The sequence below is a fragment of the Thermomyces lanuginosus genome (genome assembly GCF_041956635.1).
Source record: "Thermomyces lanuginosus strain ATCC 200065 unplaced genomic scaffold VTN49scaffold_15, whole genome shotgun sequence".
In the NCBI taxonomy this organism is placed as follows: domain Eukaryota; kingdom Fungi; phylum Ascomycota; class Eurotiomycetes; order Eurotiales; family Trichocomaceae; genus Thermomyces; species Thermomyces lanuginosus.
This window is the reverse complement of record NW_027192349.1, coordinates 29,584-55,397: the sequence shown is the minus strand read 5'-3', so window position 1 is coordinate 55,397 and position 25,814 is coordinate 29,584. Positions and strand designations below refer to the sequence as shown.

Genomic DNA, 25,814 nt, shown 5'->3' with positions numbered 1-25,814 from the left:
CCTTCCTAAAACAGTTAGTGTCATTTGATAAGCCTATCAGGTCGCTGATAGAACTTATCGCAAAAAAATATCAAAAATCCACACTCCTTTGTTCATGAGGGACATCGACTCGTTGATACTGGACTGTCCGATCAGATCAGCACCATGCCCAAGTCCAAACGCGCGCGGCTCGTTCACGAGTCTAGGGTCACCAAGAAAGACCACAAGGAACAAACCCGACGACTGTACTCCAACATCCGAGAATGTGTCGAGAAATACGACCATCTCTACGTTTTCAGCGTAGACAACATGCGCAATGCCTTCTTGAAGGACGTGCGCACCGAGTTCTCTGATAGCCGGTACTGCTGCCTTTCCGTAACTCAGTGATTTACACTTCTAACTAATCGAAAATAGCATTTTCTTCGGCAAAACCAAAGTCATGGGCGTCGCCCTCGGTTCCACTCCCGAAACCGAATGCGCTCCCAATCTGCACCAGCTTGCCCCTTTCCTGACCGGTGCCGTCGGTCTACTCTTCACGTCGCGCGAACCAGAAGCCGTGGAATCGTTCTTCCAGAACTTCCGCCCGCAGGACTTTGCGCGTGCCGGAACCGTCGCTACCCGCACGTTCATCATCCCCAACGGCCTCGTCTACTCGCGCGCCGGTGAGATTCCAATTGAAGAGGACGAACCCATCAGCCATACCGTCGAGCCAACCCTGCGCAAACTCGGCGTGCCGACCCGTCTTGTCAAGGGCCAGGTTGTCCTGCAGATGGCCGACGACCAGGAAGGGTATCGCGTTTGCACCGAGGGCGAGGTCCTTGACTCGAGACAGACTACGTTGTTGAAGATGTTTGGTGTCACGACGGCAGAGTTCCGCGTGGATCTCAAGGTGCGGTGGGATCGAAAGACTGGGGCAGTTACTACGCTGTGATTTTTCGGTCTTTGTCGTTTTCTGGGATTCCCTTTGATTGTTCAGAAATGGGCATTCTCGGAGTATGGTGTTGGTTTGGAACTTTTGTATAGAGCCATTTTTGTTCAGATATTGATCGGATAGTCTTCAATCACGAGTTGATGACCGATGACTTTGAAGTTTTCCCAGGTCGTCTGTATATTAAAGTCAAACCATCATCATTCCTTCGAACCTCAAGCGATGGATGAATGGGCTATGAGGCTAAGAAGGACTTCAAGGGGTCACATTAGACAGACTGGAACAACGACGATGGTATGGAGATTCAAGGAATGCCAATTTCATATTGCGACCCCTTGTGATTAAATCGTCGCTGTTTCTCCATACGCTGATTACGAGTCGAAGGTGCATTGATTGGCCAGTCAAGAGTACATGGCTCATGCATGTCGGCCAGGCTGAACTGACGTGAATGAAGTGAGACCAGGCAGCAAGGCTTGATCCCCGCATATTTGAAAATGCAACATCGGACGGCATCGGGTTTACTTTTTCTGCATTCTTCTGATCCGAATTAAGATTGATGACTTGAGTTTTAAACTCCTGCCTGGGGGTTGGCCGTCTTCAGACTCAATGTCGTCTTCATTGCGCCCTGTCTTCTACTCTTACTCAGACAAAATAATCTCAGAATGGGTAGATTACGGCCGAGACAATATTTCCTTATCGTCGCGCCTCAGTTACGTGAGGTAGCGTTTAGGATGCCCTTGGATTTTAGAAGGATGTTGTTCTCCCCGGACGACTCATTCAAGATCTTCCTGATCTACCTGTTTTGCGAAGCCCATCATTCCTGCGTACTTTCTCGAATATCAGCAGCATTGCAGAAAGAATCAGGAAGTTCGTGATGCAGAGTTCGTGTCGGGAACAACAGCCAAGGGGCATCGCCGCGAAGATGACTATCCTGCGGACGGGACGCCGCCGGGTCGAGCCACTGGGCAATCCCGTTTCCGCCTCCATTTGTTGACACTGCCCGTTGATATTCATCTCCATATTCTCAATTTCCTCGATGCAAAGGATCAATACACCTTTGGCTGGACGTGCTCGTACTTTTGGTCCCTAGTTAAACCTGAGCTGGGCAAATACTTCGCAGGGTATCTGGGTCACTGGAGAGGAACACCGGTGGCCTGTGTTGGCCACGAGACCAAGGACGTGGACAATTTACCCCCTGGACTCCTAATCGAGGAAAACAAAAAGGAGCTCGAAAAGGGCCAGGAGTGACTTCTTGGATGTTCAAAACGGAAAAACACGAGAAAGAGGACGGGAAGGACGAGAAATTTCATTCTCTGATCACTCTATATGGCGCTGCCCTGAGTCGCTTTTTCGCTCGGGACTTCTTTTCGATTGACCCCAGTGGTGACCTGCAGAGCCTCTATTGGCGCTACATCGATGAGCATCCACTGATGCTGCCAGAAGCGAGCGAGATAGCATTTCTCGATTTCAATTCATTCTTCCCCACGAATAAAACCTGGATCTTGCGTAACCTGACCACTCGAGAGTTCGTCGTCTCCAACTCTATTGCGCTGAAAAAGGAGTATATTCACGGCCCATTCATCCAGGGCCTTGGCTTTTACGAAGTGATTCTGATGCGTATCTGCTTGACAACGTCCCCTAATCTCTCAATACACAATAAGCACAACATACACCAGGGCAAGTGGGCCGGACACTCGCTGGATATCGTCCCTATAGATGATCTTGAAAATGAAGACGGCTCCTGGAAGGATATAAGTGACGAGATTGCCAGGGAAATTGCTGAAGTTTGGGAGGAGAATATGGGAAGAAATTGGCGGCAGCATGTCATGGTAAATGTCGGAGAGTGGTGGCCAGCCCTGGTCGGGTATGTTCGAACCCAATTTCAGTCCTTGAAGGGCATTGCTAGTGATGCTGTTAGTGCCTACGGGCACCGCTAGCACTCTGAACAGCAGGGATACGAGTGTGCATTGACTATATAATATTGCTAGGGTTCTGGATGGCATTATCCTACATATATTTCGGACTGTTGTTCATCGGCGCCATGAAACTAGCCAATAGACAGAAAGACATGTTGCCTGTGTTCGAAACGAGCTCTCCACAGATGAGAACGAATACCCATGATCCTCGGACGGAGAAGACAGAGATGAGCGCAGAAATGGTCAGAGAAAGGCGGTCTTCAGAGCATCGAGTGGAAGAGAACGTGAAGAACCAAGACTTTGTTCGACTGGCAAAGCTGCAATTCCAATTGGCACTCCCGACAATGAGGATGGTTCCTAGGAGGATGGCAGTGATGAAGTGGCTGGGGAATCAAGCACAAAGACTGAGGGAGAAACTGGCGAAAATATATATCAAGGTTGTCAAAGGACTTAACACTTTAGGGCATGATGAAGTGCGCTGCCAATGAGATGATACCAATTGCCAGATCTCTCTGTACGGAGTACGGAGGAGACAACATGTGTTTTGAAAGTACCCGAGTCCAACCCTTCAAACGCATGTTTGCCTTGACGCTTCCGACATAGCTACAAGTAACGTACTTGGTTTACCATGTTGTATTGTCACCACTGCGTTATTTGTCAAATATTTCCGTCATTTGCTTGCCCGTAACTATCGTCCATCGAACAGTTACGAGCCCAGTTTGCTGAATCCTACGATGGCCGACATCGTTACTTGAGATTTTGACACCTGCGCCCCTGTTCTGCATCCAAGAGTCACACCTGTCATCATCATCGATATACAAAATGGCAACCTCCGCGAGTTCGGTCATCCCCCGAAACCGCGAGCAATGGGTCGACTGGAATCGGAAATTTATCATCCAAGGCTCGAGGTCTCGAACTTTGGGAATGTGTCAACCCAGAGAGCCCACTCTTCGGATTTTTCAAAGAGGAGCCTGGAGACCAGAATACCCGAATTTCGCAACGCTCGAACTCCTGTCCCGCGAATCCTCAAACCGCGGCAGATCTAACAGGAGCGGAACCTCCGATTCCTCGAGACAATCCAAACGGAGTGAACAATCTCCAACCTGGGTCGGAATCGATCCACTGTGTATCACGAATTGTACCGATGATTTGTACCGTAGGGGCTGAAACTTCAGGTTGTAGGCTTGTAGCCCTAAGTTTTGTATATACTACTCGTTGACCCGCTCTTTTGTACTCCGGACAGGAGTACTGCCGAACGTGCACAGGACTGCAAGAGTAATAAGTCCTGAACGCCGGGACCAGAAACTGCGTCATAACAGTTCCTGTAATGGTGAGGCTTCGGGAATGACAAGCTTCGTCTTATCACTGCACACTTTCGGACGGTCAGTTTTGTTTGATGCCGTTGACTCTGGTCTCCAGCTCACATTTGACTGGACAAATCATCCGTCCGTGAGTTAAATTCGCGAGAAAAAAAAAATAATACTTTATCGTCGTCTCGAGAGCCGTCTGACCCAGTCCGAGGAAAGACGGTCATTGTCCTCACCCCTCAGGTCCCTACAGTGAAACTTGGGACTCTCAGCAATAATGACCAGCTCCATGCAATATGGTCATGGTGATGTTCGTTGCCAACTCCATCGGTATCATAACAGTCCATCTGGTGAAGATATATTGTATACTCTACAGAGTCCTCCCCTGCAAGTCCAGAGGCTAGAACAGGCAGGCTAGCGGCATGCTGACAGCTGGCAGCTGATACTCCCTCTAAAGATTATTTCAATTGATTTCTTTTTCCTCACTTCATGTATTTCACATTATCAAAGCAGTGAAGGTATATTGTAGTTCATACCTACCTAAGGCAACAATCTTACCTATGAAAAGGCCGAACGTCGTCTGTATGCGATCCGATAATGATAAAGACCAAATATCCCTGCTAAATTACATGATCATACTTACCCACACATTCCCCTCGGACTTTCGTTGTTGTTTTTTTGAGCTCACTTTCTGAGATATCTAGAACAAACTAAAAGGAATCATAGAGGAACAAGCTTAATAACACATGGGTATGAGCGAGAAAAACCGGCGCCAGGGAAAATATTGAATCAAGATGTAGGCCCGGACGGAAGGAATGGATGTACGAGTTCTTGAAGCTCGTGCCCGCGTTCGCTTGTCCAAGCGCGAGACCCTGTGGATATATTTTCTTATTTTTTTTTGAGGTTCAGAAAGGCTAGTACCTTCGTTTGGCACGCGGATCATCATAAGCGTCGTCGTCGTGATATCTCTTCCGCGCGTACCGGTCACGATCACGATCACGATCGCGGTCTCGATCACGATCCCGGTTTCGGTCGCGGTCACGGTCACGGTCTCGTCGGTCCCCGTCCCGATCGCCGTACCTATCTCCGTACCTATCCCGGTCTCGGTCTCGGTCGCGGTAACTACGATCAGACTCGCGGTCACGGTCACGGTCACGGTCGCGGTCGCCAAACCCTTCGCGCGGCCGGATTGGCTCCTGGTTGCTGCCTGTGGCTTTACGAGCGTCGCGGTCAAATCGGCCTCCTCGTCGATCGTCACCGCCATACCCACCACTTCGTCCACCGCTAGGGCCAGAGGGCGCATTTGGTGGAGGCTGCCCGCCGAAGCCGTTCCGCCCTCCTTGGTATCCGACCCCTGCTCGAGGCCCCCCGTATCCTCGATCACGGTATCCGCGGAATCCACCGCCTCGTCCGCCGTATGCGCCCCGGAATCCGCCAGTGAATCCCCCAGGACCAGTTGGTGCATTGATGCCAGGGCCTAGCGGTCGGGCCGGCGCGACCTTAGTGTATCCTCGACCACCCAGGCCGCCGCCGAAGCGTCGTGGTCGCCAGCCTTTGACCGTTCGGCCGCGCTCAACATCTACCAGCACCCTTCTATCCTTGATTCGAATTCCGTCGGTCTCTTTGTAGGCAGCTAGAACAAACCAGTTAGCATCGCATCAAAGGGATGAGCTGCTGAGGACGGTTCCACCTTTCATATCTTGTTCCCGCTCGTACACGATAAATGCATATCCACGATGCGGCTTCTTTGATTTCCCGGTAGTGTCCCTGACGATCCGAATCTGAACTCATCAGCACACGGTTCCGAAACACTCGACATAAGGACGACAGACTCGCTCAATCGGCCCATATCGGCCAAACTCCCTCTCCAAATCCGCCTCATTAACATCATAGCTCAGTCTCGCAACGAACAACGTCTTGTACGGATCTCCTCTGACCTGGGGGTCCTTATTGGGATCATCTGAGCTCTAGTCAGCAACGTATCCCACACTGTCTCGAGCTTCTGAATCATACAGTTCTTCACCCCCTCAGTCAACAGCTTCTCAATCTGCTCCTTCTTCTCCGCCTTGAGCCGCGCCTTGCGCTGAAGCCAGCACTCCGTCGGATGATAAGGGACCTCTTCTCCGTACTTCTTCAGCTCTTGCACGTAGTCTGCGACACCCGTGAGAGTGCTCTTCTTGATATCATCCGGAGCTCGATCGATCGGCGGAAGGTACCGCAGCGGCGGGCGCGGTGCGAAAAGTGCCAGAAGATTCGGAGGGAGCTTGTCGGTCATCTTGCTCTTCGTTGACGCGACAGATGAAACATGGACGTGATAGAAAAATCAACCGACGATGGACAGAATTGAAGGAACGCGACAGAGCCGAGAGTATAATGCGAGACAAGTAAAGGTTGGCAGGTCAATCATGCAACAACAGACGACCGTCGACGCCTGTTTCAAATCCGGCGACGGACGAGCGTGGCCAGCAAGGGAGAGTTTGCAGTGGGCAGCCGCAGCTGCGCGACTGACAGGTTCGATGACTATATCACGTGATATAGCTCCTTTTAGACGCAGTAGCCGCGCGCTTACTGGAGCCAATCAAATCATGAGATGACCAACCTTCCATTGGATCGAAAAATCGAGCAGTTAAGCAGCGACTGAATTGAGATCTTTTTATGATCACCAGCATCCAACCATGCCGCTGCAGGCGATCCGGACAATTACGCAGCCCCGGGTTTGTTTTCCCCTGGACCTCAATTTCTCCTACGAGCATTGAACTGACGGCCTATCCAGAACGGTGTAGGGGCTTTCATCCTACAATGCAAGCGCATTGATTTCCATTACTGCGACTGGGCAGGGAGTTCGCGGGGGATGGTGTAAGTCAATTCCTCCTCCATTTTCAAATCATCCGGGGGTTATTTTAACAGCAACGATTTCGCAGGTCTTTTCTGAAGCATGAACTCCCGTCCTTCGCCAAAGCCAACCCTCAGATCGAGATCCGCGTCTCCCCGCGACCGAAGAAACACCCCGTCCTGAAGGGCTACTACATCAACGGCCGGATTAAGTCCATCTGCGTGCGGAATATGACCAAGGAGCAGATCCTGCAGAAGGCGAACCTCCTCAAGGAGGCTAGCGGGGAGAAGTTGAAGAGGACGAAGAAGCCGGTTACCAGCTTGAACGAGAGCGTCAGAGGAATTTGGTCGCCATATCATGGGGGGCTCAAGACGGTATAGATGGTGGGCGAATGGGTGCATGTATGAATATGCTGATTTTCTCTCGTATCTCGGCGTTGGATCTTTGGGATGTATTTCTAGGCTCCTTGTACATGACATATCTACTTTGAAAGAGCCGGATGCTTTTTCAGCGGACTAGTAATGCCTCAATTACTAGATGCGAGAAATGGGTATCAAATAGTATATGGTAGATGGTCCCGCCATTCCCAACCACCAAGAGAACCATAACGCCATTCCATGTCAACCGCCCACAGTAAGCCGCCAATATTGCTGATTTCAGAGGAATATTTGAAACATTGCTTTCGGTGCACTGACTGATTTTTCGCAGCCTTCCACTTTACACTTGGAAAACGGCTTCGTCTTTGCCGCAGCGGAGGCGGTTCGTTTTGTCTTGGAGCGGTTTCGTGCGCATTGACCACAGTAGACCTGTTGAACTGTCAGTGATGGAACAAACATCATGTCAAGGAAACATACGTGACCGCATGGCTTGGCAACCCAAATTTGCTGTTCCTCTCCTTCCCCGGAGCCCAGCTCATGGTCACAATTGGGACAGACAACGACGTCGTCCGGCCGAACCGTCCGTGTGAAACCCTCGGGAGGCGGCGTTGGTGGTTTATAGGACGTCCTTAATGTCGTGTTCCCTCTGGGTAACGGGACGGTGTCATTTATCGTAGTCAGATTTCGGTAGTCAAAGAACGGAACTTCCACGGTCAGATCGAGATTGGGCCCAGGCTCAGGTTCTGAAAGCCAATCCCCGTAATTCATTCGAGGCAAGGATATCACATGCCGCGCACGAAGACCAATCTCGTCCCGGAAGACTTCTCGCGTCATAAAGTCTTCCGAGAAGAACGGCTCACGTAGGAACTGCAGCAAGGTCGATGGGCTCATACTCCGCCGCGACGCCGCAGGCTGCGGACGCACCGTGGCCCCCATGAACTGCACCTCCGGGCTGTCGGGGGCCTCTGGTCGGACCTCTTCGACCTCATTGTCATTGTTATCCTCCACTAGATCGACTACGTCGGCCATGATATTCCTCCCAAACCGTGGCGGTCTGTGTGCACGCCGTCCCCGGCCGGGAAGCGACGGTTGTTGCCCGCGGGATTGTTGTGGCGGCGAGTCCGGCTCATTCGTCAAATCAATCACCTCCTCCCTCCGAGGCGAGTTGTTAGACATGACCGGCCGGCGGAAATCAAAACCATCGCCTTCAAATCTTTGCTGTCGGCCACCTGGGAGGTTCCGTGGACGTCCGGATCGTTGGGCTGCCGACGAGGAGCTGGAGGGTTCGCCGTACCGTGCTCCCGGCGACCGGCGGAAGGAGGAGTTAGACATGTCTGTGCGTGGCCTCTGCGAAGAGAGAATCAGTCAAACTGGATTTCCCGAGCGTCCAGATAACAAAAGGGTTGCAAGTAGCCCCGCAGGGAACGGCCAACGAGATAGTACCTTGCGGGACCTGATGCCCGTTATTTCAACACCGTTGCTGCTGCTCATGACAGTGGTGGGCAACAGCCAGCCAAAATATGTAGTGAAAGACGCCAGTGATTGAACCGGGGTCGGAGAGGCGAAATCCAATGCAGTGAACCTAGGTCCGCTAAAATCCGAATCGTTCAGCGAGTGGTGGTAACTAATCCAATGTGGCAATTCAATAAAACCGGTTCATGGGAAGTTTCTGTGACTGATATCGATCACAAAGATACAACGTATCAATTGACAAGACGCTTGTAGATGGAGACAGCTTGCAAGATGGTTTGATTTCGTATCTTGTTGCACCCCGGCGTCAAGAGTCCTGGTCCTGGACTACTGGATTACATAATACCACCGATGACGATAACTAACTATATCACGTGATGTTATTGAAGCTGTGAACAGTGGACATCATCCTTTTGAATCCAAACGAATAATGAGAGCATCATCAAATGAAAACATGTAATTAGAGTACAGAGTTGTCACAAACAGATCATGCCTGTGCCAGCACCGTCAAAACACCATCCTTGTTGGTTGTCAAAATGCTCCGTGCCGAGGCACCCCAGGCAACGGCTACCGCAGGGACAGCACTGCGCAGAGGCTCCGACCATTCCTTTGTGGCCTTAGTATACTGCTGCACCGTGATGCCATTCGGCCCACCGCTGACAAGGAATTGACCCGTATAGTCCCAGTCCAGTGCAGTGATCTTGGTACCTGTTTCCAGAATCTTGTTCACCTTGGATTTGCGCAGGTCCCACACGGAGATGGAAGTGGAATTTTCGGTCACTGCCGCCATAAAGTATCCATTTTCGGAGAAAGCAAGAGCCGTGACCGGAGCAGACATTGGGAAGCTCGCTGCTGCCGCGCCGGACTTCACGTCGTAAATGTGGACCTGGCCGTCAGCGCCTCCAAGACCAAGGAGATGACCGTCGGGGTGGAACTTGGCACACAAAATGCCTATGAACGTAGTTAGTACGGATCTAAGAGGCTTGCTTGGCCGGAAAACATACCAGTTTCGCCGTAAATCTGGGTGACCGGAGTAGAGGTCGTGAGATCGTACAGAACATAGCTCTTGTCCGCGCCGACGGAGCCAACGATATCACCGGTTGGATGTACAGCCAGAGCAGTAACCTCACCTGCATGTGAGGTGAAGTTGGCCACCTCCGAGCCGTTTTCGAACACCTTCACGGCACCTGTGGCAGACGCGACAACCGCCTTGTCTCCCACCCACACCGCATCTGTCACTGGCCCGCCAACCTGGAGGGTCTGTATGACCTTTCCTTGAGAAACCGAGTAGACACCGGCAACTCCATCCATGCCGCCGACAAGAGCACGATCACCCGTAGAGTCCACGGCAAGTGATTTTCCACCGGGGTACAGGGGCTCGGAAGTGGCCGTGGGCTTGAACGACTGAATTGTCTCACTCGTCGCCCAGCCCTCCGGAATCGGACGCTTGCTTCGAGTTTTCGACAGCCTGGGAACGTCAGCATCACATCCACGACTCGTGCTTCGGGAGGATCCCACCGTTCTTGTGTGCTATCAATTCGGGCAACCACCGATTGTGGAAGGCCGGTGCTATCCACCTGCATTGCATCACCTCCGGCTGGACGAGCAGCGCTGACGGAGATCTTGGCCAGCGCTTCTCGAGCTTCGTCCCTCTCCTTGGTTAATCTCGCAATCACCCGGACTGCCGCATCGTGCTGGTAGAGTGCAGTGCTGAGCTCTTGCCGCGTCTGTGCCAACGCCTGTCGGAGCTTGAATGTCTCGAGAGCGAGTGCGTCCCATTCCTCCTGAAACACTCCGAGCAGTGATGGAATCGAAGTAAGCGTAGGTGGCCGCGGCCGAACCGTGCGCGCTGTCTTGACTTCGATCAAATCATCCTTTGTGAGCTCTTCGCCGGTGACGGGATCCTTTCCATTCTCTGCGATGTAGGCCTCGATGAGCCGTTTCTCGAAGACATTGCCTGCAGGATTATCAGCCAGGCTTTTGGCTTGAGGGTTGATTGATTGTACATACCGCTCTTGACCGAAATTACCGGCACCTGGGGTGCTTCCCCGGAAACTGTTCATAGTTAGTCGCGTCGCTCTGCGTTTTCCTAAAAATGAACTTACTTGCGCACAGCATTGTGGCTCACGTCGTGGAAGACACGATGAAGCGCCTCCAGCAAAGCTGCAGCTTGAACTTCAAGATTATCGTAATACTTTTATACCTGATTAGGAAAGGCTTGATCTTGCCGTGGGTCTTATTGGTTGAATTGCCGCGCTACCTTGGCTTCGGGAGGTACGGGTTTCAGATCTCAGGCCATTGCTTCTCTTGCCTACTTTTTTACAGGACGCGGTTTCCTGTCAGTATGTGGGCTGCGTGAGTTGCCGAGCGAGATCGCATTCAACACAGAATTTCGCCAAAGAGACGCTATTGGCGGTGTCTCTTTGGTTGTTGGTAGGCATGACTTGAGACATAGTACGATTGCCCTCTTGACAATCGCCGTGATCATGGCATTCAATGCAAAGAATCTGACTTACGGTACGATCCAATCCGTGCTCAACTTCGGCAGAAATGCTGACCCAAAAAGAGGCCAAGGAGCCTGCGTTCCTGCGAGCCCTCCGCAGTCAGGTCGGTGGTCACTCGTTTCGCCGGCCCCAGCAGCTGCCGCGTAAACCCAAGGACGACGAGGACGATGACCCGACTTACGTTCTTGAAGAGACGAATGAGACAATCTCGAAAGAGGAGTACGAGGCTCTAGTTCGAGGCGAGGAGGAGGGTCCACAGAAGGTCTCGAAGGATACGCCGCAGAAGACTGAGAAGGCTGAGGGCACCGAGTCCGAGCAACCGGCTGACAAGCAGGACACTGAGGCTGCAAAACCACAGTCGCAGCAGAAAATGGCCGAGATTGGTGGCCAAAAGAAGAGGAAACAGGCTAGGGTAGTTGGCGATGAGAATGAGGCCGAAAAGGAAGAAGAGGCGCCTGAGGATGCGGCGCCTAGTAGTAAACCAAAGGCAAAGAAAAAGAAGAAGATCAAGCTGTCTTTTGAGGAAGCTGGTGAGGAATAGGCATTTGTTTCAAGAACCGCCGGGTAGTAGCTCCAGCGGCTTATAAATGAGATGCAGACTATGATATTACTCCGAGATGGATCGCGGCCATTCGAGAATAAATGCATAGCTCGCTCCCTCTGTAGTAGACCTTGATTCCCCAGTATGAACGACCGTGGGTTGGGTAGATGCCTCAAGAGTGGCATATGGATAGACATAATTATGACTCACTGTGATATATAGTTCTCAAAGACCTGAAAAAAAATATCGAGGAATTCATTGCGGGACACGATATAACCTGGAGATTGGAGGATGGAAATTTCTCCGCAAAAAATATAATACTGAGTTCCATCCGAACCTGAAGTTTTTCGACTGACTTCTGATCGTGCCCCTCCGGGCAGATAATGTGCGAAAATGCCGGTCGTCAACGTCGAGGACCTCATCCGCCTCCAGCAACAGCCTGATAACATCCGAAACGTACGTACTACCCCTCGGCACTCCTAGTTCGACCGCTGACCTCGCCGCCAGATCTGTATTCTCGCCCATGTGGTAAGTCCGGCAGAAAACCTTTGAGTCGCACGCAAAAGACACCAAGGTTAACAGCAGCGATCGATCGTATAGGATCATGGCAAAACCTCCCTTACAGATAGTCTCATCGCCACCAATGGGATCATCTCACCGAAGCTGGCGGGCAAGATCCGCTACCTGGACTCGCGGCCGGACGAGCAGATCCGCGGCATCACGATGGAGTCGTCCGCCATCTCGCTGTACTTTTCCATGCTGCGACGGTCCGCTGCGGATGCCGACGCCCCGCCAACCCGCTCAGAGTACCTGATCAATCTGATTGATTCGCCGGGCCACATCGATTTTAGCAGCGAGGTGTCGACAGCGTCCCGGCTGTGCGACGGGGCACTGGTGCTGGTGGACGCCGTCGAGGGCGTCTGCAGCCAGACGGTGACGGTGCTGCGGCAGACATGGGTCGAGCAGCTCAAGCCCTTGCTAGTCATTAACAAGGTCGACCGCCTTGTCACGGAGTTGAAGATGACCCCCGCAGAGGCCTACGCGCACCTGACTCGGATCCTCGAGCAGGTCAACGCTGTTCTCGGCAGCTTCTACCAAGGCGAGCGCATGGAAGAGGACCTGCTCTGGCGGGAACGTATGGAGGAGCGCGTCAATGCTGCAGCGTCGCGCGACCGGGACCAGGCCAAGAAGACGCAGGAAGGTGCCAACGGTGCGCAGGCTCACATCGACCCTGCAGCCGATAACGAGTTTGAGGAGCGTGACGATGAGGATTTGTACTTTTCGCCGGAGAAGAACAACGTCATTTTCAGCAGTGCTACTGACGGTTGGGCGTTTACTGTTCGTCAGTTTGCACTGCTTTACGAGAAAAAGCTCGGCATGAAGCGCGCGGTGCTGGAGAAAGTACTCTGGGGTGATTACTACCTGGATCCCAAAACTAAGAGGGTCCTTGCTCAGAAGCATCTCAAGGGGCGCGCTCTCAAGCCAATGTTCGTCCAGTTTGTGTTGGAGCCTTTATGGATGGCGTACGAGGCGACAACAGGCGGCGCAAAGGGAAAGGGGTACGTTGCTCTACAAGGTGCAAGAGAAAAATCCACTAATTGGTGGCGTGTAGGGATCCTGCAATGTTGGAAAAGATCACAAAGTCACTGAACATTACTATTCCCCCTCATATCCTACGCTCGCGAGAGTCAAGGAACATCATGATGGCCCTGTTCTCGGCTTGGTTGCCTTTGTCGACTGCAGTCCTGGTGTCGGTGGTAGAATACCTTCCCAGCCCTCGACAAGCACAGGCCGAAAGACTGCCCGAGGTGATCAAAGAATCACCGGGCTCTGAGTTTGTCGACGAAAAGGTGCAGCGGGCAATGATCGATTTCAAGACTGGCCCAGAGGATCCAGTTGTGGCATATGTCAGCAAGATGGTTGCCATTCCGGAGAGTGAACTCCCACAAAACACGAAACGGGTCGGTGCCTCATTAACTGCGGAAGAGGCGCGGGAGCTGGCGCGGAAGAAGCGGGAAGAGGTTGCACGAATCCAGGCAGAGGCCAACAGTGCCGGCGCAGATGAACTCTCGCGGGCAACAGCGTCGCTAGCCAGTGCGAGCCTGGACGACGACGATGCAGAGGGGGACAAGGCTGAAAAAGCTCCCGATAAGGAGCATTTGATTGGATTCGCCAGACTATACTCTGGGTCGTTGTCTGTGGGCGATTCAATCTACGTGATCCCGCCCAAGTTCTCGCCCGCGGATCCCCACGCCAGCCCCGAACCGCGCAAGGTCACCATTACAAATCTATACCTGCTGATGGGCAGGACCCTAGAGCCTCTTAAGACCGTGCCCGCGGGTGTGGTGTTTGGCGTAGAGGGCCTGGCGGGACATGTGCTTAAGACGGGCACCCTGTGCAGCCAGCTCGAAGGCAGTATTAACCTAGCGGGCGTGTCGTTGACAAGTCCACCAATCGTTCGCGTTGCCCTGGAGCCGGTGAATCCGACTGACCTGAACAAGATGATCGAGGGGCTCAAGCTGCTTGAACAGAGTGACCCGTGCGCACAATACGAGGTGCTGCCGAGCGGCGAACACGTCATTGTAACTGCCGGTGAACTGCATCTCGAACGATGCCTTAAGGACCTCCGTGAGCGATTCGCTCGGTGCGAGATCCAAGTCGGCGCCCCGATCGTGCCGTACCGGGAGACGATCGTCAGCGTGCCCGAAATGGCCGCGCCGAAGCATCCGGAGCTTGGCCGTGGTGGCGTGCTGACGGTGTCGCCGTCCAAGCAACTAACCATCAAGTTGCGGGTTGTCCCGTTACCGGCGGAAGTTACGGAATTTTTGAACAAGAACCGCGGCACCCTCAAACGGCTGCAATCGGAGAAACGGGCGCGCGTGCAGAAAACAGAGGGTCAAGAATCGGCCGAGGAGAACGCCGAGGAGATTGAGAGCCGGGAGGTCGACGAACAGGAGTCTCCGGAACGCAACGTGCTGTCCCTAGACGACTTCAAGAAACAACTACGAAAGTTGTTCTCGGAGGCGAAAGACGAGGAAATGTGGCGGGACATTGTCGACCGAATCACGGCGTTTGGGCCGCGACGTGTCGGGCCGAACATTCTTGTGGACAATACCGCAGCGAACGCGAGCGAGAAATTGTAAGCTCAACAACTTCCTCCTAGCCGATGATGGTGACTAACGCAAATTCTCTAGCCTCAATTCCAACAACAACGGCGACCAGTCCACGGCCGAGGAGGGCATCACCGTACGCGATCTTTCGGACAAGATCACATATGCCTTCCAGCTGGCGACTGCGCAAGGCCCGCTGTGCCATGAGCCGGTGCAAGGCATCGCTGTGATCCTCGAGGACGTGAGTATCCACCGGCCGAGCGAGAGCGAAGGGCCGGACATGGGCCGATTAACAGGCGAGGCGATCCGAATCGTCCGCGATTCCATCTCCCAAGGATTCCTAGACTGGTCGCCGCGGATCATGCTTGCGATGTACAGCTGCGAGATTCAAGCATCAAGTACGCCATTCCCCTTTATCCTCCCCCAATGGAACAACAAAAGAGGCTAACAGAATCCCACAGCCGAAGTCCTCGGTCGCGTCTACGGCGTTATCACGCGCCGCCGCGGACGAATCCTCTCTGAGACAATGAAAGAAGGTACACCCTTCTTCACCATTCTCTCCCTCCTCCCCGTCGCCGAATCCTTCGGCTTCAGCGAAGAAATCCGCAAACGCACCTCCGGTGCCGCCAGCCCGCAGCTCATCTTCGCTGGGTTCGAGGCCCTCGACGAAGACCCCTTCTGGGTTCCCGCCACGGAGGAAGAACTCGAGGATCTGGGCGAGTTGGCTGATCGGGAGAATGTGGCGAAGCGGTACATGGATGCAGTGCGTGAACGAAAGGGATTGGTGGTTCAAGGGAAGAAATTGATCAAGGATGCGGAGAAGCAGAAGACGTTGAAACGATAAATTCCTTTTTTTTTTTCTTACAATACTACTAACTACTACATACTACTATTTACTACGAGGTAGATAGAATGGGATGTATCCCTCATTCACTCCCTGAATCTCATGGATTTGTCGTAAGTCCAGGGTGAGGATACAGGGAGGTCTCTTCTTCACGTCCCATCGAAAATAATCAGCCGCGATTATTTTGATGTAATGAAGAGAGCCTTGGTTGATCTTCCTCCTTTGACAAACACAGTCAGACATAGAGAATAAGGTCCGGACTATGCTATACCCAGGAGGGTTGTTATTCGTTCTTTTCTGCACATCTCAAACTCAAGGGAAGATTGATTCAACGCATCAGATCATATTTGGGGTATCATAAATAGACCATTCCGATTTATATCCCCAGACGTTTTTCCTGCGCCTGCGCCGGTTAGTCTAGGCAAAATGTCATGCCAGTTCTCCATTATCCAAGCATCATGTTTCCATCATCCGACCACTCGAGGAGGATTTAGAATGGCCTTGCGACCTTCCTCAACTCCCCCCTCCCCGTCACTGGATCCTTCATCTCCCGCCAACTAACCGGAAACATCATATTTCCATCCTCGCTCCTCGCCATGACCACCCCCAAATCATTCCTCGCCGTGGTCAGATAATAATGGCTTTGATCACCCAACGAGATGACCGTGGCGCGCACAATGTCCCCAACACGGAACATCTCCTCCATCACCACGCGATCTTTTTCCACAGCGCGCACATCTTCCTTACGAATCACTGCCTGGAAGCGCAGCTCATCGGCGGTGTTACGGTTGAGTGGGTTCGCAGGGGTGGACAAGATGGCTTGGAGGTCGTCATTGTCTGTTCTTTGTGATGAAGAGGAGGTTTGGGGGAGGGTGTCATCTAAAACAACGAGAATGGAGAGTGTTGCCTGCCGCTTCTGCACACGGGTGACGCGTGCGAGGACGGTCGAGTCCACGGCAGGTAAGGTACTGTGCTTCACCGGGTGCTTCTTTGCCGGCTGTTGTTGGGTCTTTTGAGTGCTAGTGGGAAGAGTCCCGCGAATCCCGGAGCGCGAGACGTGGATGGTGGCCTTGTTGTTGCTGCTGCCGCTTTGTTTCGGGTAGATTGCAGGCAATGATGAAGAGGCTGTCGGGGAGGGCTCAAGAACCACCGTCCCTGGAATTGAAGCGTAGATAGTCCCGTCGCGGACATGGGTCCCTGATCCCGCGGTGTATGTGCTCGTCGGTCCGAGCTGCTGCCCGGGGACCGCGAGTGTGGGAAGTCTTGCTGCGGTTGTTGTCATTTTTTTCTATTCATTCATGGAAAAGAGAGAAAAGTACAAATTTTCTTTCAAGCAGAAAAACTTCTCGGTGAACTCCAGTCTTGGCATTGATGAAGCTTGATTCCTAAACAGGTAATTTGGCGTATTAATTCAGTTGTCACTTCCGAGTAGAAGCCGAATAATGCTGATAACTTGAATGTCATTATTAGAGACAGCGATATAGACACGTCTAATACATGCGGACGGTGTCACATCAAGATCAAACATAAAGCTCATCCCAAAGATCGCACACCAATGCTCAAAACACCAAGTCGTAAATGGCAAACAGTAGCCCATGCAAAGTAGAAAGGTAGAATGAACGACAGAAACGAAGGTAAGGTAGTTTATAAACGTTTATATATAGCAACTACTACCCCTCGACAAGCGTCTGCCGGCCTCCTTTGCTGAGAAGCTCCAAGCACCGACGGGCAAGCGCGACGACCTCGGCTTCGCCATCATCGACCTCTTCATCGTCCGACTCGATGTTGCGGTCAGAGATGCGCCGGACAAGCTCCAGAATCTCTTCTGACGTGGACATAAGCTCGATCAATTTTGGATCCTCCGACTCCAGCAACTGCTGCAGCGTCCAGATGGCAATGTGCTGGAACGTCGGGTCACCACTGGCCAAGAACCGGGTCAGGTATCCGTGCATGCCGCCGCTCGGTTCCGTCCAGTTTTGGATAAAGATAGAATAGTCGCCCACTGTTATTCATTGTTAGCACTTTGAATAAGGATTTGGGAAGAGGTTTACCTTTGGACGATAGATTGCCCAATGCTGCCGCACTGTTGCCCTGCACCTCAATGCTGGACGAGTCCGTCAGCGGAATCAGCACATCAAAAACTCCCAACTTTAGCAGCTGTGGCTTCAGCTCATCGCTCAGAGCCAGCACTGCAATGGCGGCTGTCATTTCCGATTGAACGGATTCAGGAACCGACAACACCAGGTCCTTGCATTTTTGCACAGCGCCGGCCTGTAGGACAAGTTCCTTGTTGCGGTCTGAACTAGCTGCCAGATTTCGCAGCGTCGAGATGGCATGGCACTGAATCTCCTCACTATCTTTCGAGCCTAAGAGATCAACCAGCGGCTTCAAGAAACCAGCGTCGATAATCGGTGACTCATTCAACGGATGAATCGAGATATTGCGGATGCACGCTACGGCGGACAGAATAAGAGGAAGGTAGGATGACTGCAGAAGGCGGAGTAGGGGAGGAAGGCCCTTTGCACGGACAATCTCCAGTTGATACTTTTCATCCGAAGCAAGATTCCGCAAAGCAAGCGCGGCTTGGCACTGCACCTTGGGCGTGGAGGAGTCCATGAGCTGCACCAGTGACTGCACCAGGCGCGACTCCGTCTGGGCCAGTCTCTTACGATTGGCGGCGTCCACGGCGATGTTGCTCAGAGCGGTTGTACAGTAGTACTGCACATCGACGTCCGAGGACGACAAGAGCTGCACAAGAACAGGAATGGCGCCAGCGTTGACCAGCTGCTGGCGGTTGTCATCTGAGTGTGTCATGTTCAGTAGCGCTCCTGTTGCATTGCGCTGGACCCGCATGTCTTTTGACTTGGCCAGTCGGATCAGAGGCCCAAGAGCACCGGAACGGGCAATCTTAGATTTGTTGTCTTCATGCGTTGCGAGGTTCGTAATGCAGCCAACGGCATTACATTGCACCTCAACATTAGGGGACATCATGAGCTTAATCAGTGGCGATAGGCCGCCAAGCGCGACTACCATAAGCTTGTTTTCCGCTGGGACGACATTAGCGAATTTTTCTAGTTTTACCAGTTCCTTCATTACTTACTGTTCACTGCGAGATTGCCCAAGGCAGCGCTTGCTGCCCGCTGCACCTCGATATCTGGGCTTTGCAACAGCGTCAGGATTGGTTCGAGCGTATCTCGACCGACCTGGCGCACATCTGGCTCATGTTAGCTCTTTCTCCAACCACCATGCAAGGCCACCAACCTCGCTCCGTGATTTCAGCAAACGTCAAACTTGCACTTCGTTGCAAATCCACATTGTCCGAGTAGACGAGCGTACTCAATGCCCGCAGAGGTTCTCCCGAGAAGAAATCCGTCTCGGCTCGCTACGAAGCTGGTGTCAGCGTATGTCAATTCATGTAACCCCGACAGAGGAAGCCTACGTTCTCCAGATACTGCAGGAGGTCTGCCACGGCCTCCCGCTCGCTATCCTGAAGAGTTGGCTCATAGAGCCCGCCTCGTGAACGACCGCTCACTGGCCCTAGACATTCTGTGATGTGACAAAAGTTGTCAATGGCTCGTAGACAAGCCAGACATGCCTCCATCCCGGCCGGGTCGTGGCTGGACGCAGCCCGATGGACCTGGCGAACGCAACGCGATCGACGGAAAGAGGATGACAGACTTAGACAATGACGTCGATGGAACCGGCCGGTGCGATTAGACTAAGATCGAGTCAACCCTCTTGCCAGGATGGGGATGGCGACGGAACGGAACCAGCAGAACTCGGACAGGCCAAGGGCGTAAGGCATGGGAAGGTGGCTCTGGTGGAACGAAAACGGTCGTATATCCAACCAAGAGCGATCGTCCTAACCGGCGGGGACGTCGATGACGGATTCGATCGAGAAACTGGAGACGCGAGACTTTTTGATGCGGGCCGTCCCTAAGCGGAGCGCTGCAGCTCGGTTGTTGTTTACCGCTCTAGCCAGCACTCGGCTGGCGAGTCAACAGACGATGAACTCAGACAACGAGGAATTACAAAGCCGCAGGTGAAACGCTACTGCGGTGATGAAGCATGTCGAGCTACATCTAATCACACGCGAGGCCGTTGAGGTCACCTGGAGCTACCAAACAACTGCCCTGCCTCGGTGCGCAATCACCCTGGATTGCTTATGTAAGCCAAGAGCTGCTCTTTGACACGTGATCAACTTGCCGTACCAAGAAACAAATCCAGCGAATCAGGTCTTTTTGCGCCTGCAGGACGGTCATAAGCTAGAAATAGTTTAGCTTGCTGGTTTAGTTCAAAACCTCCTCCACTTGCTTTGCAGATGAACCGTCGACTCTGTGCCCTGGAGAGGGCGCAAATGAGCTGTTGCGGTCATCTGACCAGTCGTGTTGGACTCTCCGCCGAGGCAAAAAATCGAATATGGATCAGAATCGCACAGAAGGCATGGAGTCTTTGCGTGATGCAGACTTTTGCCTCTACGACTTTTAAGATCCTGTTGTGCGGCCGGGAAAACTTACAGGAGTCAACTGTCTTTCGACTTATGGCTGCTGGCTGATAAATGATTCGCTCGGAGGATCACACGAGGTGGAATGACGCATGGGTACCGTCTGAACGTCGAGGGTAACATTGCACGTGCATGCAGGTCCGGGCCGGAGCTGTCAGGCGAAAAGCCATGTGTATCCCAATGGACAAGAGATCATTGTATTCCAACTGTCAGCATCTATGTTGGCGATATACTACGGAGGTACGGGGGAGTAGCTTTCAGAACTTCAGATAGACCTAGCGGTGCAGAGACGTGGCGTGACGTCGAAACAAACGTCAATTGCAATGAAAAGGATCGCGCCTGTCCTTGTCATGGAATAAATTCTCATATCATCATACAATCTCATGGCCTGAAGAATTTTTTTTTAGCCGTCCTTCAGGAGGCATGCCCAGTGGCCTGAGGATTTGTTTCAATCTGTTTCGACAGGCAAACGGAACGTCATTCCACACCCTTTCGGCGGACCGCGTGATTTGAGCCTCAGGCATCATTTGCATTCCGCTCAACGAATCACGGTTCGTGCATATCGCCTTTGCTTACCATTAGACGCATCCAAGCTCGCTTTAAAAGTCTTTAAACGAAACTTTACAGAGCTCCCATTGCAATTTTAGAGGTCATCCTTCGAACTCTCTCGAGTCTCTGGTTGTTTCAATTTTCGCCCACGGCTTGCCACCCAAAATGCCGGCGTTCCTGGATTGGCTAGCGTCGATGTTCTCCGCACACCCGGCCCCATGACTAGACTACCTTTAGCGTGTGAATGGATGGCCATGCATGGATTTGGACCGGTTCTTTGAAATTGGCGTCTTTGTCCAGTCTCCAGACTCCAAAATCACGAGTCTGATGACCGTGGAAGAGACGCCCATGCCGGGGCGGGGGGTAGCCAGGGCGTGCCAAGGGTGGAAGACTCGAAATACCGCCATGCACCCGTTTGTCGGTGGGTTAGCCGGGATGTGCTCAAGGCTTTTTCTTCTACGACCTTGGGGCTCAAAATCTCAAATAAATATGGGAGTTTGTAGTGAATATTAGATCAGTCGATCCAATAAACAGGGATAAATTCCGCTTGCCCAGCATTTTATTTGTAAATCTCGTTCAGACCGACGTTGATCCCCGCTAAAAGGAGCTTTGCATGGACCCAGAAGTCAATACCGCATTGCAGATGCTCCCGGATTGAAAAGCATCAATTCCTGCGAAAATATCCGTCAGAGACCGCCATTTTCCTTGCTTTCATGTTCATGACCTGAGCTATCATTATTTTCATGCCGACAGCGGACTCCCCCGTCCCGACCCGTGCGGGACCTTTCCGCCGGCTTAGCCAACTTCGGGCCTACACCCAGAGCCGGCGGTCTTCTTTTTCTTCCTCGTCTTCGCCGCCGAATACTACGAATTCCCGTCCCTATCGAAATAGCTTTAGTCGCGTCGTCCCATTTAGATCGTCTTTACATTCTTCCTCCTCATCAGACCGTTCCGCCTCGCCCCCGGATCCCCAGATCTTCTCTGCCCAAACCCGGTCCGCCAGCGCAAGCTCCAACTCCGACTCCAGCTCCAGCTCGAGCTCCAGTTCCAGTTCCAATCCATCCAACAACAGCTCTCGCGCAGATCTGCCAGTGCAACCGACGCCCGGGGAGTCCCCAGCTCCACCTAACCCGCCGCCCGAGTCCACCTCGGAGATGAATGGCGCGGCACCGCAGTCCCAGGATAACACCATGGCGTCGTCCACTGCGAACTCGACTTCCGGAACGTCTTCCACACCCGCCGGCCCCCAGAAACCAAAGCCGCGACTAACCATCCGCTTTTTCGCATACCAAGACCCGCATCATAATGCGCGCCCGTCGTTGCCATTCCCGCCAATGAGCCGAACACTACCATCAGAGGACTCTGTCATCCGCGTTGGACGGTATTCAGAGCGAGATGGCGTGCCGGAGCTGAACCCAACAGAGCCATCTGACGCGCCGATTGGGTTCAAGTCCAAGGTTGTCAGCCGTAGACACTGCGAGTTCTCTGTGGTCAACGGACAGTGGCACATCAAGGACGTGGGCAGTTCATCCGGCACATTCCTCAATCGGATGCGTCTAAGCCAGCCGAACATGGTGTCGAGGTTGTATGCCGTTCGGGATGGAGATATCGTGCAGTTGGGCATTGATTTCCGCGGAGGAGAAGAGATGATTTTCCGCTGCGTGCGCATCCGTATTGAGTGCAACCGCGGCTGGCAGCAGCAGCCCAATGAGTTCAAGTACGTTTGTCATGCAGATGGAGATATTGTCCTTACTAAAGGGATGCAGCAAAAACACCGAAACCCTGATCAAGAACCTAGGCAAGGGCAAGGACGCCGAAGACTTTGCCGGCTGCCGCGAATGCTCGATATGCTTGGGCTCAGTATTGGTCAGTTCTATCACCAAGAGTGGATTTAAGTTGATGCTGACTCGTCGCAGCGGCCGTATCAATGTCTGTTTATGGCAGCCTGCGCGCACGTTTGGCATTACAAGTGTATCCACAGATTGATTCATGGCCCGGACTACCCTATGTTTCAGTGTCCCAACTGTCGCGCTTGGACCGACCTAAGTGCGGAGGTGGACGATGATGATGATGATGACTACTACAACCGGAAAAGGATTGAAGCTCCGCCAGCGTCACAAGAGACGTCGAGGACACAACAAAATCAACAGAGCAATGGCCAGTCCAGCGAGCAGCAGAACAGCTCGTCTACAGAAAACCAGCTTGCCTCCAGGACAGCCCAGATGCGTCTAGAAGATCAGGGCACGTCACAGCAAAGCAATAGCAGCTCCGGAGAGAATAATTCGGACACAAACGGTTCGAGCGAAAACCGCCGTAGTGAGAACATCCCGATCCCGGAGCGGAATCAATCTAGGAGCGCGTCTGGCGCTGGAAGGCCGCCGGTAGCGAATGTCGCGGCCGAGACGTTTGAGGACAATCCGATGACGCCGCGCAATGACAGTGGACCTCTGGCTTTTGACGGGCGAGCGGGAAGGCGATAGCATGTGTTTTGAGGTATCGTATCTTGACCCATGTGCCGAGAATTGGAGGATTTTTGTTTAGTTATGGTACTTGCATGCATGGACAGGCGCCTTGGGGCATTGCTCGTAATTTCCTTCTATTCTTATGTGCTGTACTGGAATAGTCTTTCTTTCTTTCTGTGCAAGATAGTCCGATAATAATCCATGACTCATTTGTCCAAATTTCATGATGCGGGCCGGACTTTGGAGGGTTTGCGCCAACTGGCTTAGCTTATCAACTCCGCTGGGGGGCCTAGGCCCCATGATCGCCCCCCATATCTACCCCATATTCCCAATCTCCACCCACCACCCGCAGATCATAATAGAGATAAATAGTCCAAACAACTGGGCCCTCAATTGAAGAAACTTGAGAAGAAATAGAGAAAAATGCGAGCAAACGGACCTACCGACACCGAAGCCGGCCCGGGCCAGCCACGGCAGCACCAACGCAGCAACACCCACCCATTTATGCTGTCGAGCCGGCGCAAACCGCGGCGCATGCCGCTGGTCTTCCGGTTCATCAAGGGTGCGGTGCACGGCGCAATTCTGGTGCCGGTGCTGTGGCATGCAATCTTCACAGCGGTCGTGGTGGTTCTGGATAAGTATGTGTATGATCGGGTTGGGCTCCCGTCGTCGATTGTAAGTCTTGTCACTTCAACTACTACTCCGGGGAGGGGCAATTGAGATTGATAAGCACTAGATCCCCGCCCTATCCATTGTCGTCGGCTTGATGCTCGTTTTCCGCAACCAAACCAGTTACAATCGCTTCTGGGATGGGCGCAATGGCGTACAGGCCATTCACGCGAGCGTCCGGAATTTGATCCGGGCAATTCTGACCAACAGCTACACTGCCAACGGCCCGCCGACGGCTGAGGAGCAGGAGGATATTGAGCAGACCGTACGCTATCTTATGGCGATCCCTTATGCGGTCAAGAACCACCTCCGCGCGGAATGGGGCGCAGCAAGTATCGACCCGGAGGGCGTGTATTCACGGCTTCTCCCTCCCACACTACGTTCTCTCGAAAATGACGGCCTGGGACTTCCCTTCCAGCTCACATTCTTCGTCGACGGCTTCATCAAGCGCGGCGTTGACCGCGGCTGGTTCACCGCACCGGGAGCCAGCCAGCTACAGGCGCAAGTCAACGCGCTTACCGACGCGCTGGGCAAGCTTGAGACAATCCGCATCACGCCGATCCCCGTCGCGTACCTGATTCACCAGAAGCAGGTGCTCGCGCTGTTTGGGTGCGTGCTGCCGTTTGCCATGGTGGATGACCTGGGGTGGTGGGCGATCCCTATCGTTTCATTGGTGATTTTCACGCTGTATGGTATCGAGGGGATTGGATCGCAGCTCGAGGACCCATTTGGGTATGACCGGAATGATATCAAGATGGACGCACTGTGCTTTGACGCGAATATCGAGCTGGATGTGGTCCTGAGGGAGTGGAAGGCGGTCGTTGGCGATGAGTCGGCTGTTAATGGTGATGAGGCGCGCAAACAGTCATATCATTTACCGCCGATGTTTCATCGGAAGCCTGCGTCGAACTGATGATGAATTTGGTGGAGACTGAATCCCGCATGATTCATGACATGAAGGTGCATTCCTGAGCCTCCCACGACTTTCCATGATTTATGATGACATGAAGGTACATACTGCATTCCCATGACTCCTCATGACACGAAGGTACATACTGCATTTCTCATGACCCTCCATGACTTGCGACATGAACATTACATGAAAAGTACATACCTATCACAGCAGAATGAACATATTAGCCGTTTCACATCGGCTTCTTTGCTGCACTGTCCTCATTAGTACCACCCCTCTCCATTTCACTCAACGCCCTCTTCCGACTTGAACTCGACAATGTGGACGTAGACGCGGAGACAAAGCTCGAATTCGAGCCTGCTTCCTTCCTTTCAGCTTTCTCTTGATCTTCTGGCTGAGGCACAAATTCAAATTCGCCTAGGTCCAGCTCCGGAAACGCCAGAAGATCCACCACATGTTCCTCTTCCTCTTCATTTTCAACAACGATCGGAACATCTCTGGAAGTTCCCGGCAGAATTCCCACTCCACTTTTCCTGCTCGGATCAAAATACGGCAAGTTCATCCAGACCTCCTTCTCTCGAGGAATAGTGTGACGAGGAAGAGGCGGAGCTAGCAGGTCAACCGTGTACCTCCTCACCATCCTCATCCTCTTCATCCGCCTTGCAGTCTCGGATCTTTCCAATTCCTCAATCTGCGCTTTACACGCATCCATCGCTTCTGTGAGCCAGTTTCCTCTTCCTCTTCCTCTTCCTCCTTCGGAACTAGGGCTCCATCCAAGTCGCCGTCCTTCAAATGTACGTGGTCCATGCTCCCACCATAATTCATGCGCAGTACGAAGACTCCATTCGTCGTGGTGTTTTAGCTGTACGTGCCAGAGGTGCCGCAGTTGGGAGTACATGCCGTAGAGG

General features: G+C 52.8%; 14 protein-coding genes across 14 annotated transcripts; 8 read left to right on the top strand and 6 right to left on the bottom strand.

The window, feature by feature from the left end:
- Positions 1-144: 144 nt before the first annotated feature.
- On the top strand, positions 145-910 carry VTN49DRAFT_263 (uncharacterized protein; the record flags this gene model as incomplete). Its single annotated transcript, XM_069410376.1, has 2 exons — positions 145-338; positions 394-910. The coding sequence occupies 2 exons, from the start codon at positions 145-147 to the stop codon at positions 908-910; spliced, it is 711 nt and encodes a 236-aa protein (XP_069271437.1).
- A 1,253-nt stretch (positions 911-2,163) lies between these two features.
- VTN49DRAFT_262 (uncharacterized protein) lies at positions 2,164-2,844 on the top strand (the record flags this gene model as incomplete). Its single annotated transcript, XM_069410365.1, has 1 exon — positions 2,164-2,844. The coding sequence occupies one exon, from the start codon at positions 2,164-2,166 to the stop codon at positions 2,842-2,844; it is 681 nt and encodes a 226-aa protein (XP_069271436.1).
- Positions 2,845-5,044: 2,200 nt separating this feature from the next.
- Positions 5,045-6,405, bottom strand: VTN49DRAFT_261 (uncharacterized protein; the record flags this gene model as incomplete). Its single annotated transcript, XM_069410354.1, has 4 exons — positions 5,045-5,763; positions 5,821-5,911; positions 5,963-6,090; positions 6,144-6,405. The coding sequence occupies 4 exons, from the start codon at positions 6,403-6,405 to the stop codon at positions 5,045-5,047; spliced, it is 1,200 nt and encodes a 399-aa protein (XP_069271435.1).
- Positions 6,406-6,805: 400 nt separating this feature from the next.
- On the top strand, positions 6,806-7,343 carry VTN49DRAFT_260 (mitochondrial 54S ribosomal protein mL43; the record flags this gene model as incomplete). Its single annotated transcript, XM_069410343.1, has 3 exons — positions 6,806-6,844; positions 6,904-6,986; positions 7,052-7,343. 3 exons carry the CDS (start codon positions 6,806-6,808, stop codon positions 7,341-7,343), a joined length of 414 nt encoding a protein of 137 aa, XP_069271434.1.
- A 276-nt stretch (positions 7,344-7,619) lies between these two features.
- On the bottom strand, positions 7,620-8,831 carry VTN49DRAFT_259 (uncharacterized protein; the record flags this gene model as incomplete). The annotated part of the gene is made up of 3 exons (XM_069410331.1): positions 7,620-7,769; positions 7,818-8,687; positions 8,784-8,831. 3 exons carry the CDS (start codon positions 8,829-8,831, stop codon positions 7,620-7,622), a joined length of 1,068 nt encoding a protein of 355 aa, XP_069271433.1.
- Positions 8,832-9,297: 466 nt separating this feature from the next.
- Positions 9,298-10,928, bottom strand: VTN49DRAFT_258 (uncharacterized protein; the record flags this gene model as incomplete). The annotated part of the gene is made up of 5 exons (XM_069410320.1): positions 9,298-9,761; positions 9,815-10,278; positions 10,329-10,767; positions 10,821-10,865; positions 10,916-10,928. The coding sequence occupies 5 exons, from the start codon at positions 10,926-10,928 to the stop codon at positions 9,298-9,300; spliced, it is 1,425 nt and encodes a 474-aa protein (XP_069271432.1).
- A 368-nt stretch (positions 10,929-11,296) lies between these two features.
- On the top strand, positions 11,297-11,855 carry VTN49DRAFT_257 (uncharacterized protein; the record flags this gene model as incomplete). Its single annotated transcript, XM_069410309.1, has 2 exons — positions 11,297-11,327; positions 11,377-11,855. The coding sequence occupies 2 exons, from the start codon at positions 11,297-11,299 to the stop codon at positions 11,853-11,855; spliced, it is 510 nt and encodes a 169-aa protein (XP_069271431.1).
- A 393-nt stretch (positions 11,856-12,248) lies between these two features.
- On the top strand, positions 12,249-15,809 carry VTN49DRAFT_256 (uncharacterized protein; the record flags this gene model as incomplete). The annotated part of the gene is made up of 6 exons (XM_069410298.1): positions 12,249-12,311; positions 12,363-12,383; positions 12,456-13,414; positions 13,468-14,994; positions 15,050-15,363; positions 15,427-15,809. The coding sequence occupies 6 exons, from the start codon at positions 12,249-12,251 to the stop codon at positions 15,807-15,809; spliced, it is 3,267 nt and encodes a 1,088-aa protein (XP_069271430.1).
- Positions 15,810-16,299: 490 nt separating this feature from the next.
- VTN49DRAFT_255 (uncharacterized protein) lies at positions 16,300-17,091 on the bottom strand (the record flags this gene model as incomplete). Its single annotated transcript, XM_069410287.1, has 1 exon — positions 16,300-17,091. One exon carries the CDS (start codon positions 17,089-17,091, stop codon positions 16,300-16,302), a length of 792 nt encoding a protein of 263 aa, XP_069271429.1.
- Positions 17,092-17,479: 388 nt separating this feature from the next.
- VTN49DRAFT_254 (uncharacterized protein) lies at positions 17,480-19,410 on the bottom strand (the record flags this gene model as incomplete). The annotated part of the gene is made up of 5 exons (XM_069410276.1): positions 17,480-17,811; positions 17,861-18,856; positions 18,910-19,023; positions 19,071-19,191; positions 19,249-19,410. 5 exons carry the CDS (start codon positions 19,408-19,410, stop codon positions 17,480-17,482), a joined length of 1,725 nt encoding a protein of 574 aa, XP_069271428.1.
- Positions 19,411-19,494: 84 nt separating this feature from the next.
- VTN49DRAFT_253 (uncharacterized protein) lies at positions 19,495-19,749 on the top strand (the record flags this gene model as incomplete). The annotated part of the gene is made up of 1 exon (XM_069410265.1): positions 19,495-19,749. One exon carries the CDS (start codon positions 19,495-19,497, stop codon positions 19,747-19,749), a length of 255 nt encoding a protein of 84 aa, XP_069271427.1.
- A 1,856-nt stretch (positions 19,750-21,605) lies between these two features.
- VTN49DRAFT_252 (uncharacterized protein) lies at positions 21,606-23,342 on the top strand (the record flags this gene model as incomplete). The annotated part of the gene is made up of 3 exons (XM_069410254.1): positions 21,606-22,579; positions 22,629-22,728; positions 22,779-23,342. The coding sequence occupies 3 exons, from the start codon at positions 21,606-21,608 to the stop codon at positions 23,340-23,342; spliced, it is 1,638 nt and encodes a 545-aa protein (XP_069271426.1).
- Positions 23,343-23,747: 405 nt separating this feature from the next.
- VTN49DRAFT_251 (uncharacterized protein) lies at positions 23,748-24,906 on the top strand (the record flags this gene model as incomplete). Its single annotated transcript, XM_069410243.1, has 2 exons — positions 23,748-23,999; positions 24,061-24,906. 2 exons carry the CDS (start codon positions 23,748-23,750, stop codon positions 24,904-24,906), a joined length of 1,098 nt encoding a protein of 365 aa, XP_069271425.1.
- Positions 24,907-25,138: 232 nt separating this feature from the next.
- On the bottom strand, positions 25,139-25,618 carry VTN49DRAFT_250 (uncharacterized protein; the record flags this gene model as incomplete). The annotated part of the gene is made up of 1 exon (XM_069410232.1): positions 25,139-25,618. The coding sequence occupies one exon, from the start codon at positions 25,616-25,618 to the stop codon at positions 25,139-25,141; it is 480 nt and encodes a 159-aa protein (XP_069271424.1).
- Between the last annotated feature and the right edge of the window lie 196 nt (positions 25,619-25,814).